The following is an 18,624-nucleotide window of genomic DNA, read 5'->3' as shown; positions in this document are numbered from 1 at the left end:
TGCGTGGCAAACGTTTTCGCGTGGTTTTGTGCGTGTTTCGCTGTCAAAAGCAAAAAACGGACAAAACTCTAACGGAAACGTTTGTTACGCAGACTGAGGGGAGGTTTAGCCCCGAGGTCCAAACCCTTTCATGGAAAATCGTACCCCTCTCACATACCTACGGTAAAAATGAAAAATTTAGACGGCAGACTGATCCTAACGGCGGAGGTAACGAAAAATAATAAAAAATGAAAACAAAAAATGGCCAGAACAACTGAAATATATTGATGACAAATTAGTGGAATTCTACAGTAAAAAAACTGCATCTATATTAGGTTGGTCTGTTCCATTTTTTTGTAGACCCTTTTAAATACCTAAATGACAGTGTTCCCTATCCTTTTTTATACTTCGACTATTGAAATCTCTTCCCTTTTATATACCGCACAGTATTGTCCATTATAGAGTGTACTCCTCCCCTTCCCTTTTCCGGTCGAGATTATAGATGCCTAAATTTGGAAATAAAGCCTTTTTCAAATTCCCCTCTCCTATCTTCCACCAAGCCCTTGTCAACCCGGGTTTAATGTCTTAGTAATTGATGCTTTAATGATACTTCTACAATTGTAGTTATTCAGTAATGTGTAAATATGATTGCTCCCACTTAAGCCTGGTTTCCATATAATCGAGGATCGCAGATCACAGATCGCAATAAGGTCTGCGATCGTCTGCGATCATATGGAAACACTTCTGCGATCGCCTGCGATCCTGCTCCAGTCTTTGGATCGAGTGTAAAAAAAAAGCGGATAAAAATTCCGGGAGAAGGAAATTGCGACAAAGTATCTCCCCAGTCCTCCCCCCACCCAATCCATTTTTTTTTTCCACTGTAGTTTGATAACTTTCATGCATTTCCACAATTAAAAGGACATGGAGTTCTTTTTAACTTTTTATTTAAGCATTCTGTACTAACAGCATTTTAACTGAGCCGACACTTCAAAGTAAGGCCAGTTTACAGCAAGCGAGTCTCATATTTTCACAATTCACACTTTTAAACAACAGAAACGATGCCAACAAACTCTTTCAGTAAATACCAGCTCCTGGGAATCCTTCAGCCGATTCCCTCTATGAACAAATATATATACCAACATAGATTTTCAACTGCTCCTTGAATTGGTCCTGATCGCAGGTTCACACATTGCAGTAATTGATGAATAATGAATTCTCGATTGAATCTTAATCAGGCTCTTTCACTGGAGGTTTGCGGCTGTGTCTTTCATCATGCAAATGGCTTGAGAATTAATTTTATGTCGACATATTTTCTCAGAAACTGAATCAGCGGCCTAAAAAGTACAAATTGCAATATAAGCTTATTTTGTTTAGCACAGCGTCATCTACAAACAGCAAAGCGTTCAGTGATCAGCGTTTTGTTTCCCATCATCAGCTGATTATGTTATGAACCTACTTTTCCTCAAAAGTGATGGGATAAGTGACTTGACGACTGTTATCCCAAGCGTACAGCACTTTCTCTCTGGGGTTGTAGGCCACCATGGAGTTGTAGCCGTACTGATTGATGAACGGTATGTTGGGATTCCACTGCCTTCCAGTTTTCGTGTCGTAAGCAAAGTTGATGGTAGTGGACCTGCTGTGGTACTTTTCGATAATGTAGATCACTCCACAGACGACGAAAGCATTTCTCTTGTATATCATCCCCTCTGTGAATTTAAAAAACAAATATGAAACCTTATCTGATAGTAAGCGATGGGTTCGTTGTAGTAATGCTGGATTAAGCAAAAGAAGAAAACTTCACAATCATTATTGCCATTGTTATCTTTATTGTTATCATCATCATAATCATAATTACAATACTAAACACAAAGACAATCTTCACCTCATTTAGATCAAGACTAGCGGAGGCAGGCAGCAGTTCATTTACAGAAGTATTGAGAATTCGGATATATTTTGTCACGAAACAAGAAACATTTCTTCGTTATCTATTTTTGAATCAGAAGTTAAAACTGAACTTTTCAATCCTGTTTTGGGTTGTAATATAAGACTTTTTAAACTTTTTTTGAAGTTTTATTATTATAATAATATTTCATTATATATTATTATATATGCTATTAATTTGGCAACTGTTTTGCAATATAATACTTTAATATATAAGATGAAAGATAACAATTATTTTGAACCTTATTAGGTTTAGCACCTGTGTCTTATTGATTTTTTCATTAACTACACGATTCATTCAGATCCAGACGATATTTTCCATGATTAAAGCTGTGCCTACCAATATTCAAGTCCCAAGTGTTAGTTATGATATTTCTGGTCACATCAACCTTAGAAGCATGCATTCGGTAGCTGTTGCTAGTGCTACCCCATAATACCCACAATCCCTGCTCGTCAACTGCCAGGTCCATTCCACTGGAGCCACCCCATTGGTAAGTGTTGCTCCATGGACTGTAACTACTCTGGCTTATTTGGGCCTCCACTCCTTCTGTGCGCAGATTGTACTTGACGATATAGTACGTATTGGCTCTGCAATAACGAGACAAGAAGTTCCTCAGTCTTTTTTCTTGTAGCATTAATTGGCATTCTTATATTCTCATATTTATTTGGTATCCCAAGGAAAATAATTTAATTTCTCTATTCCGTAAATAATAAACTGACAGCTCGGTAAGCTGAAAATCAGCGGGACTTAAACAACAGAAAAACGTAAAACAATTAACATTGTTACGTGGAAATCACTAAGAGGCCGGATGGTCTGGATCGCAAATTCAAGGCTGACGACCAGATCCATTTTTATCACGTTTTTGTGTTTGTATTATTGGAAGTATTTTACCAACGTAGAAAAGTGAAAAGGCCTGCAGATGGTTCCAAACTGTAGGGAGTGGTTTATATATGATTTTCCACAAAATAGTCTTTTAATAATCAGCTTGTAAATCGTGTATCTTTTCATTTCCCTTCATATCAAAACAACAAAATTATGCTACTCGTAGCCCCTCCACCGAACTGTCACAGGTTCCTCCTTTCCGAATCAACATCCGAAAATTCTGTCCTTCTATTATTAGACAGTATTTCTGGAATGACTTTCCTCTAAATATTTGAACAAGCCTCACAAGAAATTATTTAAGAAAGCTCTTTTGAAATTGTACGTCTCTCAATATTAAGATTGACTTGGTATAATTATTTTGCTCTTATCCCCCTTAGTAATAGTTTTGTCTTGTCTCTATGTATATGTGTTTATGCTTTATAAAGTAGGGACTGATAAAGTATACTATATATTTTTCTTTCCTTCTCTCCCTACAAAAACCGATAATTTACCATCCTTGTTCACGTTGCTTGGTTACCTGTTGTAGTAGAGATACTGTCCATAAACCACTGCCCCTGTTCCGTGCCCGTGATAAGGCAATATGTACTTCTTACGCGCCACACCTGCTTTGAACATGTCCATATTTGCAAACTCTTCGAGATCGTTTGTTGAACGATAATTCTTCATAACGAATATGGTCGCAGCTCCCATGATTCCTAGAGGGTCTTTCATCCAAGCTCCCCAGGTATAGTACCGAGTATTGTGAGTCACAGGCTTACCAACTGACGTGATATTGGTGCAGCTATCTGAAAGAAATCAAGGGAAAAAAGTGTAAGGATATACTGTGACCAGACATTATGATGTTGAACTTGAAATCTTCAATAGTAAGATCGCATACGTTTAATCATGTTAAGGACAGGATGGACATATGAAAATGAATCCGTCGCTATTCATTGAGCCCAGATCTAGCTACATCCTACTCTCTTGTTGCGCCAACTGATTTGCATGTAGCTAGTTTGAAGCCAGAATACAAACCTAAAAAACATGCCCAGCTTATCAAGAGTCTTGCCGTTGCTCGAGTGTGCTAATTATCATGGGTTTAACTCCGCTATATCTAAGATATACGTTTAGTTAAAATTTAGGTACTCGCTGATGAATTCATTCCCATGTTGTTTGCCTAAATTACTCCAGTGCCAATAATTGATAATAGACAACCGAAATAATGGGAAGATTGAAAGAAGGGGAAGTGAAAATGTGACAAGTGAAGGAGCAAACTAGAATAAAGAGATGAAGAGAAAAATAAACAGTAAAAACGTTTAAAATGAAAAAAAATATATGAAATAAGAAAGTGCTGTAAAAAGTCTGCTGGTCTCAACAAACCTCTCTGGAGAATTTTAACATTATCCTTTGCTTGGTCCAAGTCATGCTGTTCTTCAACAAATATCCTAAGCAACTGAGGATGAAAAGAACAAGGAAAATTAAGACACTAAAGAGGATGGTCATTTTGCTAATAATGTTCGTGCTTATTATGTCCTCCTGTCGATAATGTGATTATCCAGATTGTCCGTGTATGTGTATAGAGTACAAAACTTTAATCAGTTAGGTCAGTAGCAGCTTCAAAAGACCCGCCTTGATGATGTTTCTAAATAGAATCTGAGTAGATGAGACTTTTAGGTCAAAGTCTCATCTACTCATTTAAAAATGCTTTTTTACCAACTCGAGGGCAAGATCTTTTGCCGATGACTTCCATGAATGACGGCCATATCGATGGTACAAGGCTCGCTTGGTTCGAGGATTGACCGAAGAATTGCCGAGTGTATCAACCTGAAAACATTCAAGTACAAAAATATTCATCATATCTCAATATTTTACCTTACAACTTTCAGGAATATTATTACAAGCTGAAACATGCAGGGCACATTCTACAACGATGAAAACCAAAATGAAGCTTGCAATTATACTTGCCGTACAAGGAATGATAAAGGAATACAAAGAAATCGGGGCAAAAGAGCTTGAGTTTTAATGAAGTACGTGGGTACAAAGGGAAATGTATAAGGGAATTGAGAAACGTGTTGTAAGGAGATGAGGATACTCGAGAATACAGGGAAATAGATTGAAACGCCGAGGGGAAAATAGACTTGAGGGGAGGTATGGTAGTACAGGGGCATATACAGACTGAGCAGGATGAAATAAAGTAACGAAGGAACATGAAAGGAAAGAGATATAAACATTTAAAAAAGTGGAAGTTACATAAGAGTGCAGAGAGTACACTACAGTGCGAGGTCTTCTGAAGGATGACAGAAGCAGTTGTATATGAGGTTAGAGCTCATGGGGTATGAGGGGTGGGGTACAGATACGATAACTTTATTATTTTATACACGGTAATTCCGTCAGCTTAGTAAATTTTAATTTATAATGATTAAAATCATTAACTATCTATCTGCTAAGTACAATTATAAACTAGAAATAACCAATGGTTAGGAAGTTCGGGCTAGAACACTTTTGAGTCGAGGGATTTTCAATAAAACTTTTGTTGAGCATTGAAATTGGTTGGCCATCGCGTTGGGTAGTTAGATTAAAACGCCTGCATGGCTCTGTTGAAGACAGTCCGTATAGCGTACTGCGTAATCTTAGGCTTTGTTGTTATTTACATCCGAGATTGGATGGGTTGAAACGTCCCATTACACCCGAAACTATTGTGCGTTTTTTAATCAAGGAAACGCTGTTTTCGAAGTTTTGATTCGAAAGATTAAAGTACAATGAAGCGTAATTATGTGCAGCGTACTGGTAGCGATCGCGCGTTTCTATTCTCAGCTTGTGAAACAGCGGCCGAAAAAAAGAGTCGCAATCGTTTTAGTTTCGCTTCCTTCACGGTTTATTACTGGGTTAAGTGGACAGGTATTCCAGTCATCTGTCAGAGGAAGACACGGTTACAATTTAAAATCAGTTGATACTGTTGATAGAAAATAAAGAAAACGTGACATTGCCTTTTAAGATGATCTCGATAATTACGCTACGCCGATTCGAGGCAGGCTTTCAAAGTCTGCTCAAAGGAAAGCGAACGGCCACGTTGAAGTTTCCCCGGTTCCTTGCCGAATTCTACCGTAAACGTTGTACGTTTTTAAATAAGGAAATGCTTTTTCCGAAGTTTTCATTCGAAAGATTCAAGTACAATCAAGTATAATCTTTGGCAGCGAAGATATTTCAGAAGCGATCGTGTTACATTCCGCGAAAAAGCCGCAATCTTGGGTCAATCTTGTCCACGTGCTCCGGTGTAAGAGTCGATCGATTGGAAAGCTGCTCTGAATCGAATTTATAAAGCCAAACATGCCAGCACTGGTTAAATAGAGCCTCCAAAATGCAAAAGAATATCTACTATCTCATTCTGTGGCAAAATTGTAGGTACAATTAAGTATGTAAACGCTTGCGCTTTGGAATCCAGTGATATTACTGTCGCACATGTCGAGTCCCATTGCGAAATCTGTCGAGTGTTCATGTGGAGAAATTGTGAAGCAAACGCCCAACCAAAGTCCTATATTTGCCATAATTGTAGAGTATTCAGGTGAAAAGAACATGGATGATCTACGATTCCACTGTCGGTTCGCATCGAATCTCAAATGATGTTCGTCGAAACAAGTTTTCAGCGCTTGCTGCTCTTCTTTTGACATCATAGCGAGAATTGAGTTTTAAAAAACTGTTTCTTTCAATTTTTCAACCTTTTAAATGTACGTTAACACTCCAATGATGCGAAACTTTGGCTGTGAAAATCGAGTAAACTGGCCGACGCGGTGGCCACCTCTTAAAATATTCTTGTTCGAGTGGAAATGGATTCTGATTGGTTTACGAGGATTTATCGATCGATTTTGGCAGAACAATTTTGCTCCAAGATCGAGATCTTGCGTGCAAAATAGGGTTGCGGTCTCTCCTTGAGCTCGCAAAAAACCCCAACAAAGGCTTCTTTTCTTGGAGGCCAGGTTTAAAGGAGTACAGGAGATTATATGGGAGCACAGTGGGATTCTGAAATAAAATGAATTGTCAAATTTTTAGCGCTGCTTTCTCGAATCAATTTTTCTACTTGAAGGGGACACTTTAAAAAGCTAAAACTCAAAGGAAATTTGTTCGTTATCCTTCAAATTTGGACAGTAGCTAGTTTAACATATACTCCGAGAACGATTTTTGTGCGATTACTCCACATTTTTTTAATCTTTTATTTCGAGAATGTTCTGTAACTTTTCATTGCGATTGAATATGGCAAAACGCAGGCACTTTTTTTTTTCAATTCTTGGTATAGTTTGATAGCCAGCTTTATAAGCTTAAATTTGATATAGGTGTTTGGGTATCTACAGTTAAAGCGGACATGCTACATCGCTTGGACGCGAGACACCTCTAATGGTATACGGTGCTTAACACAGCAACCAGGAATAAGAACAGCAGACGATGTCGTAACATATTGACAGCAGAATAATTCTGCAAAACTGGAAAAAATCAAAACACTGATTAACAACAATGCCGAAACGAGCATGGAAAGAAATTTAATCATAAAAAAAAAGACCGTTGATTTGCCTTACCTTAGTCTCCTCTGGCTCTCCTTTCAGCAGAAACAAGTCGCAAATACAAGTTCCTCGAACGGGTTTCGATGAATAAATGATCTCTGTCGTTGACAAAAGAGAGGGGCGTTGGCATTCTCGGTTTTTCAGTTTTGGTCTTTTTTTAGGTCGGTTTTGGTGTCTGGTCAGGTTCTTGGCACGCGTACGCGCTTGAGGCGCAGAGTTGCTGAAGAGAATCCGGAAACCGAATAGGAAAAACCGAAAACCACATCGGATGCCAAATCCGACAAACCGCTTGTATCAGTTTTGGCTGCAAACCGAAAACCAGATGCTGAAAAAGGAAAAACCGTAAACCGCAACAGACACTACGACACAGTTCATTCAGGTTCTTTGGAGTTTGATTTCTTAAGACGGATGGTTTTTGCCAAAAATACTTGGAAATCAAGTGCTACAGCTATAACGGAAATTCTTACAGGTAAACTTTCGTTTCTTACAAGAAACAGCAAAACAATATTTTAATTTTGTGTCAAAAGCTTAAAAACTTGATCGGATACTTGGGTGGAAAAACTGAAAACATTCATGGCGACCAAGTGCTTTCATCTCGCTACGGCTTCTTCCAACGAACGACAACCAAACAATAATAACAGTGCCCTTCTGATGGGAGGAAGTAGAAAGGTCAAATTCAGGGGAAGAAATTACTCTGCAACGTTCCTTCTTTGGACCCACCGTTAACCATTTTTATAGATCTGTGTTCGTGTGTTTTTCAAGCGGTAGAAAGCCTCACGTCGCTGGTGAATTAATTAATTGATGCCTATTGAACGTTTGGTTTAATCGTTGTAAGTTTGCTCATGAATTAAAGTTGTATTTTCTCTTAATAACATGTCATTATGACATTCAACTGTTGTCTGTGTTGTGCGCTAAGAAACAGGAGAATTGTGTGCTTTTTTGTTTTGCTTATGGGGGAGTGCTTTTACTCCGGGCCGCGAGTAAAGTGAACGCGGTAGCGTGAGACAACTAGCGGGCTCCGGGGCCATGCTGCCCCAGAAAAAAAAAATAAAACTTAAGTATTCTGAAATGGCTAGAAATGCATCAAAAACTGTCAACACTGATGGAAATTTTTAATTGTATCAACTGTTTTCTTTTCCTTTGAAGTAAGGAGTCAATGCAGCTTCACTCTGGGCCTTACGTTTGACCAACGCAACAGGCTGAAGAGGCAGAAATTTTCGACTTGTTTTCTTGTAAAAGCCAACAGCTTGTGAACACCAAGTTTCGTTGTTCACTGATGTTTCCTTACTCATATGTGCTTCTTTGTTCGTTTTAACAGCGGAATTAAATGATCCAGGATGACCGTAAATGTACATAATTCTCCGCTTCAAACATTTACGCGTAACGGCAAAAAGTAGCTTTCATAAATGAATGCCTAAAGTTGTGCAAAAACTCCCTCGACCTTATTCAGTGATGAAACTTTATCTTCGTGAAACACCAATCAAAGAACGAATGAATATAGAAACAACAGCTGAAATCCCATTGTTTCACGGTTGAAATCTAGTCTAACCTAAATATACTTAATAATATGTAAGGTAAGTTGTTTCTGTAAGTGATGGATATGGTTAAGTAAAATAAAAAAAAATTTTCTTTTAACCATACAAAACGTGTGTGTGTTGGGGGGGGGGGGGGGGGGCTAAAGTCTTTACCTCCCTGTAAATCTCCAAAAACCCTTCAATGCGTCCTTGTCCATTGAATAAAAATCTGCTGCTAGAAACGAACCTATAGATATACAGGAAATCAAAAGCAAGCAATATTCAAGACTGCGCCCCTAAAACTCCATAACATTCACTTTTTCGCGCGAGAAGATGACAAGTACATGTTCCATCAGTTGCGTCATCACTATAAATAAGTCACGTGGTACACAGCTCAGCACACACTCATCAAGCATTTCCTCGCATGATGTTTTCTTCTCAAGCTTGTTCCCCTAAATCATCACGCGATCGTTTAGTACCTCTAAGGGAAAATAGATCACTCAAATACGCTGTGAACTAAGCAGAGTTTTATACACAGCATACATTGTTACTGAATTTACTGTTTGATAGTTCACATGGCGAGAGGTTTTATTCATAACACTGTCGGCTTCACTGTCTGGCTTCCTTGACCGAGCAATCCCTCCCCTGCCCTTGTTTTTAACGTAAATAGCTTTCATAAATGGATGTACGAGAAAAGAAGTAGACCATTTGATCGGGCATACACAAACTTGTCGTTATTTTACACCTTTGGGAACGCTTGGAATGGCATCTCGCTTAGTTATCTAATAAAACCCGGCTAGGAGTTTCAGAGCCATGGCGGGCTTTTTGCGTGGCTTTACATATGAAGTTTACTGAATCAAAATGCATATCATCAGGGAAGCTTATCCACAAGTTTTACGCTCTTCAGTTAAGATGCGACTCTATAAGCGTGCCGGTGCATGTAAAATTATGGGTACGTATTAAGCTCAAGCGCTCATTAAGCCTCAAGCTTCAGCCCTAATATTTGTTTAGTTCTCCCATTTCGTATTTTGCTTCTCCTTTTCTTGTCGTCGTCAATTTTAATTCACGAAATTAATGGTTATATTCTGCAAACAGAAAATTGCTTCTCTTCTTCTTTATTGATTAAAAATATTGGCTCCATTTCAGTTCAGTCACGCTGTTGTTTGTCAATTTTTCAAAGAATTATGTATTCCATATTTGGAAAATGATGGTGGGAACTGCGCGCGCATCACTGGTTTGACCGCTAGAGAACTGACTACAATCTTGAGCCAGAGTCCTCCAGTCTCGGACCCAGAGTCCTCAGTTCTTTGGCCAACGGTTAGTCGTCAGGAGAGACGCTGAGGAACTGAAATTTTATCGCTGAAAGGATTTCTGAGGTAATACAATGCAAGCCGTTACTGAGCAGCCAATCGAAAAATTTAAATAAAATCCCAGTTCTCCAGAGTCTCTCCTGGCGGCCAACCGCTGGCCAAAGAGCCTAATGACTCTGGGTACGCAATTGAGAGTCCTCATGCTCCTTGATCAGCGGTTTGTGTTTCTTGACACGTAGATTTAAGAATCATTGTCTGAGAAAACCAGGCAGAGGTGAAAGATGGGGGTCGGCCGATTTCCTTCAAACCTTCCCATTTAATGTCTGTCCGAAATGATAATGAATGATGCTATTTAGCAATTCTCTTGCTGTTGCGTTTCGTAGTTTGACCACCCCCCCCTGGTTTTGACCCTTACTGACCCTGATGTCACGCAAAATATATGCAGAATTTGAAGCTCAAATTCAAATCAGCGTCATTTCTGGGGACTCATATCGATTGCTTGTATTGTTCATCGTCTAAAAAACGTTGTTAAAGGTAAATATCCCGACTTAACATAAAACTTAATTTTTTATGGAATTTTGCAATTTCCTTGCGATCGCGAAAATGTCTTGGGCCAAATGTGAGGCAATTTCGAAACTGTTTTTCTCAGAGGTGCAGCGTTCCTTTCCAAAAATTTCTTGATATTTTTTAAGCCAAACATCTGTTCTCCCAAAATCAGCAAACTCTAACTTGAGCCATTAAAATGCGTTTGCATGAGCCACGCTCGAAGTCAAAGACGACGCGGTATTTTTGCTGATAAAGTTTCACAACGGGTTTTTCTCGGTTTTTCTTTATTTCATCTTCTTCTGTTTTGGTTTTTTCTTTTTTGTTTTTGGATAAGCTCGATGAAACTATCCTAACTCTTCGAGGTAGAACTTCCCTGAAAGATTTATGTCTAGGTCAATTCCAAAAGCGATCATCCCCCCCCCCCCGGGCAAACCCCCGGGCATTTGACTTTTTTAAAAATGCCTGATCAAATTCCCCTCTATATGGGCCGATTTCTAGGTCAAATTCCCCACTGGTTGGGGCTGAAAAGTCATCGTGTTGGTTTTTTTTTTTTTGTATTCGCTAGCTCTGTTTATATAAAAATCAACGAAAATCATACATTAATAAATTTAAAACAATTTATTATTAAAGATAATGCATAACATCACATATGATCCGATACTCGCTTTTCTTTTATATTAAATGTACATGAAGTTTGCTAATACGTGTGATAACAAGAACAATGATAAAAAACACTATGTTATGAAACCTAGACATGCCAACAAGTCGAGCTTCGAACGCCGAGCAAGCTTGAGGGAACTTGGACATACCACTGAAAATGAGAAGCGAAGGGCAATATGTAACCACGCCATGCCAAAAACAATCTCAGATATATTTGTTGGAACGCTTCTCTATGGCTTACTACATTAAAAACTGTTTGACGCAAAATATACGCATAAATTCTGGCTGTGAATAAAGCATTCCGACAATTTATGCGACCGCTGACCAGCATTTTTTCGACGGGTCAAATGCCCGATGGGTCGAGTTTCTATTCGCGTCAAATGCCCCACTATGTGGAGCCGAACAGGGGTCAAATGCCCGGGGGTTGCCCGGGGGGGAGATGATCGCGCTTGGAATTGACTGATACATTAGTTGAGTGACGCTTTGGGCAGGAATAACATCAAATTGGTGTTAGCTCACACTTGATTTGATTATGCGTGACATGTCACGGTATTTGACAATTGTCAAACGTGATCACAAACAGAACACATTTCCCACTTTTTTTTTACATTTGCATTTTAAACTTGGTAACAACAAGCATTTCCCTGAAACCATATTAAGTCTTGGAGTCAGTCTGTTGTTGATAATGTTAGGTATAGGAACTATAAGTACGCGCCTCTAAAGGGACTGGACACGAGATGTGTCGTCAAGACGACAAGTGACGTAAGGAAAAGCCATGTGCGTGCTCGAGAAGCGAAAAGACTCGCGTTGTGAAAATGAGTTGTGAAACCGTATTTTAATATCGTAAATACTCTTGGAAAACACCAAACAGTGTGGATTTTCTTGTGTAACATTCTGGGGGCCTGTCCGGGAGATTTTTCTCGAAGAAACTTGATGGAAATGTACCTGTTTTGACGATCGATTGCTCACTGTGTGCGAGGACTCGCGTTTGTCGCCGCCATTACGCATTCACTTTGGATTTCAATGGACAACGATTTATTAACAGGATTTAACTGGTTGTAGTTGAAGCGGACATTTGGTGTGGATAGTTTGGCAAAAGATAGTGGAGCCTGAATTTGAGGCCAGGGAAGGTAGGAACATTGTTTTATTGGACTTTGTGCATGTGGAAATCTGTTCGTGTTGTTTACAAGTAAAATCGAAATGGCGGAGGAACAACTGATTCTTCTGGATCGCAAAATTTTGTCGCTGGACCTGAGTGCGTTATGTGAATTTGCTCTTCATGCAAAAGTTGAAAAGTCGGCAGTAGAAGGCAAGGGGAAATTAAGTGTTATTCGGTCTATCAGACGAAATATTGAGGATTCATTCGAGAAGTTGTCTGGCGATGATCAAATTGAATTTGTTGAGGGGTTAATTGCACAGTTGGGTCCACCGCCACTCGAGGGGATAGAAGATCAATACGGCCAAGAAGAATTGGAAGGCAAGGGCGACCTGAAGAAGCTCAAAAAAGAATTGGGTGATTTAGAGTCTAAGCAGCAATTAGTCGAAGAACAATTAGCCAAAATGCAGAAAGAAAAGTTTCCTGACTCAGTGAAAGACGAAGACACGATCAAGTTTCCTGCCAAGGGGGTTGAGCAAAGCATATTCCGCAGGGATTTCAAAATACAAGGAGTGGTGGGTGACCCTGGTCAGAAAGATAAACTGGGTTATCAAGCTCTAATATCCCAAATAGAATCAGGGCTTGCCAAGGGATACTCAGACAAAGAAGTAGTTAGTGCCGTTGTTCGTGCTGTGCAGCCAGGCCTGCAACTAAGAAGCTACCTAGAGAACATGACTGACCTAACCCTACCCAGGCTGCGTAAAATTCTTCGCTTCCATTTTCATGAGAAAAATGCCACAGAACTTTACCAGCTTCTAACAAACATTGCCCAGCAACCGAATGAAGACCCTCAGTCATTTCTGATGAGAGCACTCACTATTAGGCAAAAGGTAATTAGTGCTTCAAAAGAGTCCGATAGTGGGGTTAAGTACGATGCCTCCTCGGTGCAAAGTTTGTTCCTGCATGCCTTGGAAACCGGTCTTGCTGACGAAACCATTCGTGCAAAGATAAGACCACTCACTCAGAACCCAAAAGTCGCAGATGAAGACCTCATTGGAGCAATGAGCCTAGCTATATCTGCAGAAGCCGAGCGAAGTAATAAGTTCAGTTTTACCAGCAAGGGAAAGTCTGCAAAGGTTCTCACCGTTGAAGGTGCAGTGGAAGCAAACACGAAGAAGGAGTCGCAGAAGGACTCACAGGTCCTAGCAACACTAAAAGCTGTACAAGCGGAGCTGGCCACAGTGAAATCAGAAGTTAAAACTCTTCGTGACGTAGCAAATAACCAGAAGGCAGACACCATGGCACCTAGTCCTACTGGGAGGGGAGCGAGGACTGGAGCAAGACCACCTGGTTGCCAAGAGTGTAGAATGAATAGGGAAGGTGACCGATGTCCACATTGCTATCTCTGTGGAGGCTTGAACCATATTGCCCGCTACTGTCAAACCAGGCTCAGAAGCTATCCGGGAAACGCATCCAGGCTACCCCCGCGGGACAGGGAGTAGCCTTGCCAGAGAAAGAGAAGTCCCACCAGTGTAGTGGTTGCCTGGAGTTTGATTGCCGTAAACAGTTGCTACAGTGTTCAGCCTGCCAGTCTGTTCGATATTGTTCTGAGCATTGTCAAAAGGTTCATTGGCCAAAACATAAAGTGTTATGCAAAGCAATCAAAGAGCTCTCTGAGAGAGAATCGTCTAAAGAAAAGGGGTTAGGAGATGCACAAGATAGAGGTGTGTACAGTAGTCATATCACTCCCAGGCAACAGGAGCGCATAGTTAGGCTGGTGGGAAGGAAGTGTCTAGTGGATTGTTACCTGGAGGATAAGCCTACAGAAGTTTTATGGGACACAGGAGCCCAAGTATCAATTGTTTCAGAAGATTTCCTGCAGAGCCAACTACCAACAGTTCAAACAAGGGATATTGAACAATTACTTGGGACAGATGGGTCCATAAGTTTGCAAGCAGCAAATGGAACAGATATCCCTTACTGTGGGTGGGTAGAGATTGGTGTGAGGTTGACAGATGGAAACGAGACAGAGATAAGGGTTCCATTTTTGGTAACAAAGGAGAACATTGAGCAGCCCATCATTGGTTTTAATGTTATAGAGTTGATGGTCAGAAACACTGAAGATAATGAAGATGATGTGTTGCTGGAACGGATGTCGAGAAGCTTCAAAGTGAGTAAAAGTGGTGACCTGCAAGCATTGATAAGCCTAATTCGGACTACTAACTCTGGTGAACTCTGTCTAGTTAAATCCACAAAGAAGCCACACACTGTCCCTGCAGGAGAGACTGTTCACTTACCTTGTCGTGCTAATACTGGACCAATCCACCGTAAGACTCCTGTCATTTTTGAGCCAGACGAGTTGGCTACCTGGCCTTCGGGATTGGCAGTACATGAATCCCTTACCACCGTAAAGGAGGGCGATGCAACCATCTTCTCAGTCCCAGTGACCAACAACACAAACCATGACATCACTTTACCTGGGAGAGTTGTCCTGGGACGCCTTCATCTTGTCCGGTCAGTGACTCCTGTCGAAGTCAGGTTTAAGGATCCTGAGACACCAACCCCATGTGCTGAATCGCCTTGTAAACAACATACACCTGCTGAGCAAATTGAGAGAAACTTGTCTTGGTTACCTGAAGTTGATTTGAGTGGATTATCAGCAGAACAAAAGGAGCAGGCGAAACAGTTGTTGGTCGAAGAAGCAGATGTATTTGCGACAAGTGATGATGACGTCGGCTGCATTTCCGAGTTAGAGATGGATATCAGGTTGACTAGTGACCAACCAGTACAGAAGAACTACATTTCCATACCCCGTCCACTCTATCCCGAAGTTAAAGGTTACATTGAGGACTTGCTTAACCGTGGTTTCATTCGGAAGTCCAGATCTCCATTCTCAAGTAGTGTTGTCTGTGTTCGTAAAAAAGATGGTGGGATGAGGTTGTGTATTGATTACAGAGAATTGAATAAGAAAACAGTGCCAGATCGGCATCCCATCCCTCGGATCCAGGAAGCCTTAGATAGTCTCGGGGGCAAATCATGGTTCAGTGTTTTGGATCAGGGAAAAGCGTACCATCAGGGATTCATTGGAGAGAAAAGTCAACCATTGACTGCGTTTGTTACGCCTTGGGGATTATACGAATGGGTGCGTATACCATTCGGACTCATGAATGCTCCAGCAAATTTTCAAAGATTTATGGAGAACTGTCTTGGGCAGCTGCGTGATGAGATATGCATCCCTTACTTGGACGATGTAATTGTATTCTCGGGAACATTTTCTGAACATATTGAGCATCTGCGTAAAGTTCTTCGTCGGTTGAAGAGTTATGGTGTGAAGCTTAAGCCCAGAAAGTGTAACTTGTTCAAGCGGGAAGTGTCCTTCCTTGGAAGAGTGATTTCTCAAGACGGGTATCGGATAGATCCGAAAGCTACAAATGCAGTGACTGCGATGAAGGATTTAAAGCCGCAAACAGTTGGAGAAGTTAGAAGAATTATGGGCTTACTTGGAGTTTACCGCCGTCACATCAAAAACTTTGCACAAACAGCAAAACCCATTTATGATCTCCTCAATCATGACCTACCAAAGAAAAAGAATACTAACCCAATCAGACAGAACCCAAGGCTGCGCAGTGGACAGTTACCATCTTCATCACCAGTAGAATGGGGACCCAGTCAACAGTCAGCATTGGATGTCCTGATAGACAAAATAACTTCACCCCCTTTGCTGGCATATCCAGATTATGATTCACCTTTTATTGTACACACCGATGCGTCACAGGATGGCTTGGGGGCTGTCTTGTACCAAAAGCAGAATGGTACTACCCGAGTAATTGCATATGCATCCAGGACTCTGACCCCATGTGAACAAAATTACCACATGCATTCTGGCAAGCTGGAATTTTTAGCATTGAAATGGTCAGTGACAGAACAGTTCAGGGACTATCTCTACTACGCTCCTGAATTTGTAGTATACACGGACAACAACCCCTTAACTTATGTGTTAACATCTGCCAAGCTAAACGCCACAGGATTGAGATGGGTCGGAGAGCTTGCTGACTTTAACTTCGAAATACGGTACCGACCAGGCAAGTTGAATGTTGATGCAGATAGTCTTTCCCGATTACCCAGTGACTTCAAGACCTACATGGACAGTTGTACTGAAAAGGTAACCCCTGAAAGCTTGCACGCCTCAATATCCGCAGCCCAAGTGTTATCAAGTGGTGACAATGTCTGGATTGCAGCACTGACTGATAAAGAAGAGGAGCTCCATGTTGACGCTCTGTCCCAAGCATCTGGTAACCAAGTAAGGGTGGTGGATTTAGCGAAAGCACAGAATGAAGACCCTTACATTGGGCGTGTCCTTAAATTGATCAAAGCAAAACACAAACCGACAGTTGCAGAGAAGCACTCAGAATCACCTTTGGTTCGTAAGTTACTGAATGAGTGGCATAAACTTCATGTGAACAGAAAGAGTGGAGTACTTTATCGTAACCAGCAGGTTGTTCTTCCACAGAAATTTCGTCGCACCGTTTATCGCGAACTCCATGAAGAGATGGGCCACCTTGGTGTTGAGAGGGTACTAGCTCTAGCCCGTGAGAGATTTTATTGGCCACACATGAGGAGAGACATTGAAAACTTTATCCATCACACGTGCCGCTGCCTGAAACAAAGACGCCCAAATCTACCAACGAGAGAACCATTACAACCAATTCTAACAACCGCTCCTCTTCAGATGGTTTCTATCGACTTTGTACATCTCGAGCGAAGCTCTGGGGGCCATGAATATATCCTAGTTGTTGTTGACCATTTCACCAAATATGCACAAGCGTACCCGACGAGAAATAAAACTGCTGTTACTGTTGCAGACAAGATCTTCAATGATTTCATCCCACGCTTTGGTTTCCCAGAGAAACTCCACCACGATATGGGGGGCGAATTTGAGAACCGGTTGTTCAAAAGGCTGGAGGAACTCTCTGGAGTAATGCATTCGAGAACTACTCCGTACCATCCACAGGGGAATGGTCTGGTGGAAAGAATGAACCGTACACTTCTCAGCATGCTGCGTACCCTACCGGAAACCCACAAGTCTTGCTGGAAGGACCATATTAACAAACTCATTCACGCATATAACTGCACTGTTCACGAGTCAACCGGTTATTCTCCATTTTTCCTGTTATTTGGTCGCAGCCCTCGTCTGCCAATCGATGTAATCTTTGACCTCGAGGTGGAGACAGGAGCCAAATCACATGCTGAGTATGTTACCAAATGGAAATCTGCCATGCAAGAAGCTTACTCACTCGCATCACAATCTGCCAGGAAGAATGCCATGAGGGGGAAAAAAAATTATGACAAACGAGTGCGATCATCAGCACTGCAAGTGGGAGACCGTGTCCTTGTACGCAACCTTACTCCTCGTGGTGGGCCTGGCAAGCTCCGCGCTTTCTGGGAAGACCAAATCCATATAGTTGTTGCAAGAAAAGGGGAGGGAAGCCCGGTGTACGACGTGAGACCAGAATCAAGCCAAGGACCCACCCGCACTCTACATCGAAACCTCTTACTCCCTTGTGACTATTTACCAGGCAAACCCTGGGAGGACCTCCCTCCTGTAAAGAAGACGAAAACAGCAGCACCCTATCATTGTGATGATGTCCAACCACTGGTACAAGAAGGGAACGAAAGTGACAGTGAAGATGAATTTCCAGACGTTTCATGCTTGAATCTTTCACCAGGACACGATGGAAATGACCGAATACAGATACAGCTAGAGTCTACAAGTAAAGACGAGCCAGAACCAGATTTCACGGATGTTCATTCTGGTGAGGTGTCAAGTGAAATGGGGCCGGAAGCTAACATTGCTGGTACTCCTGGCGAAGCACAGCTAACACGAGACTCTCAAGCAGTCGATGGAGAGAGGGACGAGCGAGAGGATGTTAGCAAATCAGACCGACCTCAACGTCTTAGACAGGCACCTAAACGGTTTACTTATGACAGTCCTGGGGAACCAACTTATGTGCGACAGGTTAAGGTTGATCCATATGTAGGAATACAGCAGGGTGGGATACCAACACTGCCAACGCCCTACATACCTGAATTCCCAGTGAACCAGTACTGTACGTTGCCACCAGCCTGTAACTATATTTCTCCACCAGAACCGCCCATGTTTTGG

The 18,624-nt window shown here is 41.3% G+C and overlaps 1 protein-coding gene across 2 annotated transcripts in view; it reads right to left on the bottom strand.

Moving 5' to 3' along the window:
• LOC146466599 (olfactomedin-like protein 2B) overlaps positions 1 to 18,624 on the bottom strand; it is a 126,600-nt gene that overhangs the window by 57,376 nt on the left and 50,600 nt on the right. Inside the window, exons 3-7 of one of the 2 annotated variants that reach the window (XM_085127062.1) lie at positions 4,496 to 4,606; positions 4,163 to 4,235; positions 3,321 to 3,588; positions 2,261 to 2,508; positions 907 to 1,685 (exon numbers count right to left, since the gene is read on the bottom strand). The exons of the other annotated variant lie outside the window; for it this stretch is intronic. Coding sequence (XP_084983188.1) covers positions 1,432 to 1,685; positions 2,261 to 2,508; positions 3,321 to 3,588; positions 4,163 to 4,235; positions 4,496 to 4,606 — 954 coding nt within the window. The 3' untranslated portion in view covers positions 907 to 1,431. Of the gene's footprint in view, positions 1 to 906; positions 1,686 to 2,260; positions 2,509 to 3,320; positions 3,589 to 4,162; positions 4,236 to 4,495; positions 4,607 to 18,624 lie in introns of those variants that run through there. 2 annotated transcript variants of the gene reach the window in all.

Source organism: Pavona decussata, unplaced genomic scaffold (assembly GCF_977016875.1).
Source record: "Pavona decussata unplaced genomic scaffold, jaPavDecu1.1 SCAFFOLD_143, whole genome shotgun sequence".
In the NCBI taxonomy this organism is placed as follows: Eukaryota; Metazoa; Cnidaria; class Anthozoa; order Scleractinia; family Agariciidae; genus Pavona; species Pavona decussata.
Note: the sequence above shows the minus strand (reverse complement) of the source record. Positions and strands in the feature narration are given on the sequence as shown.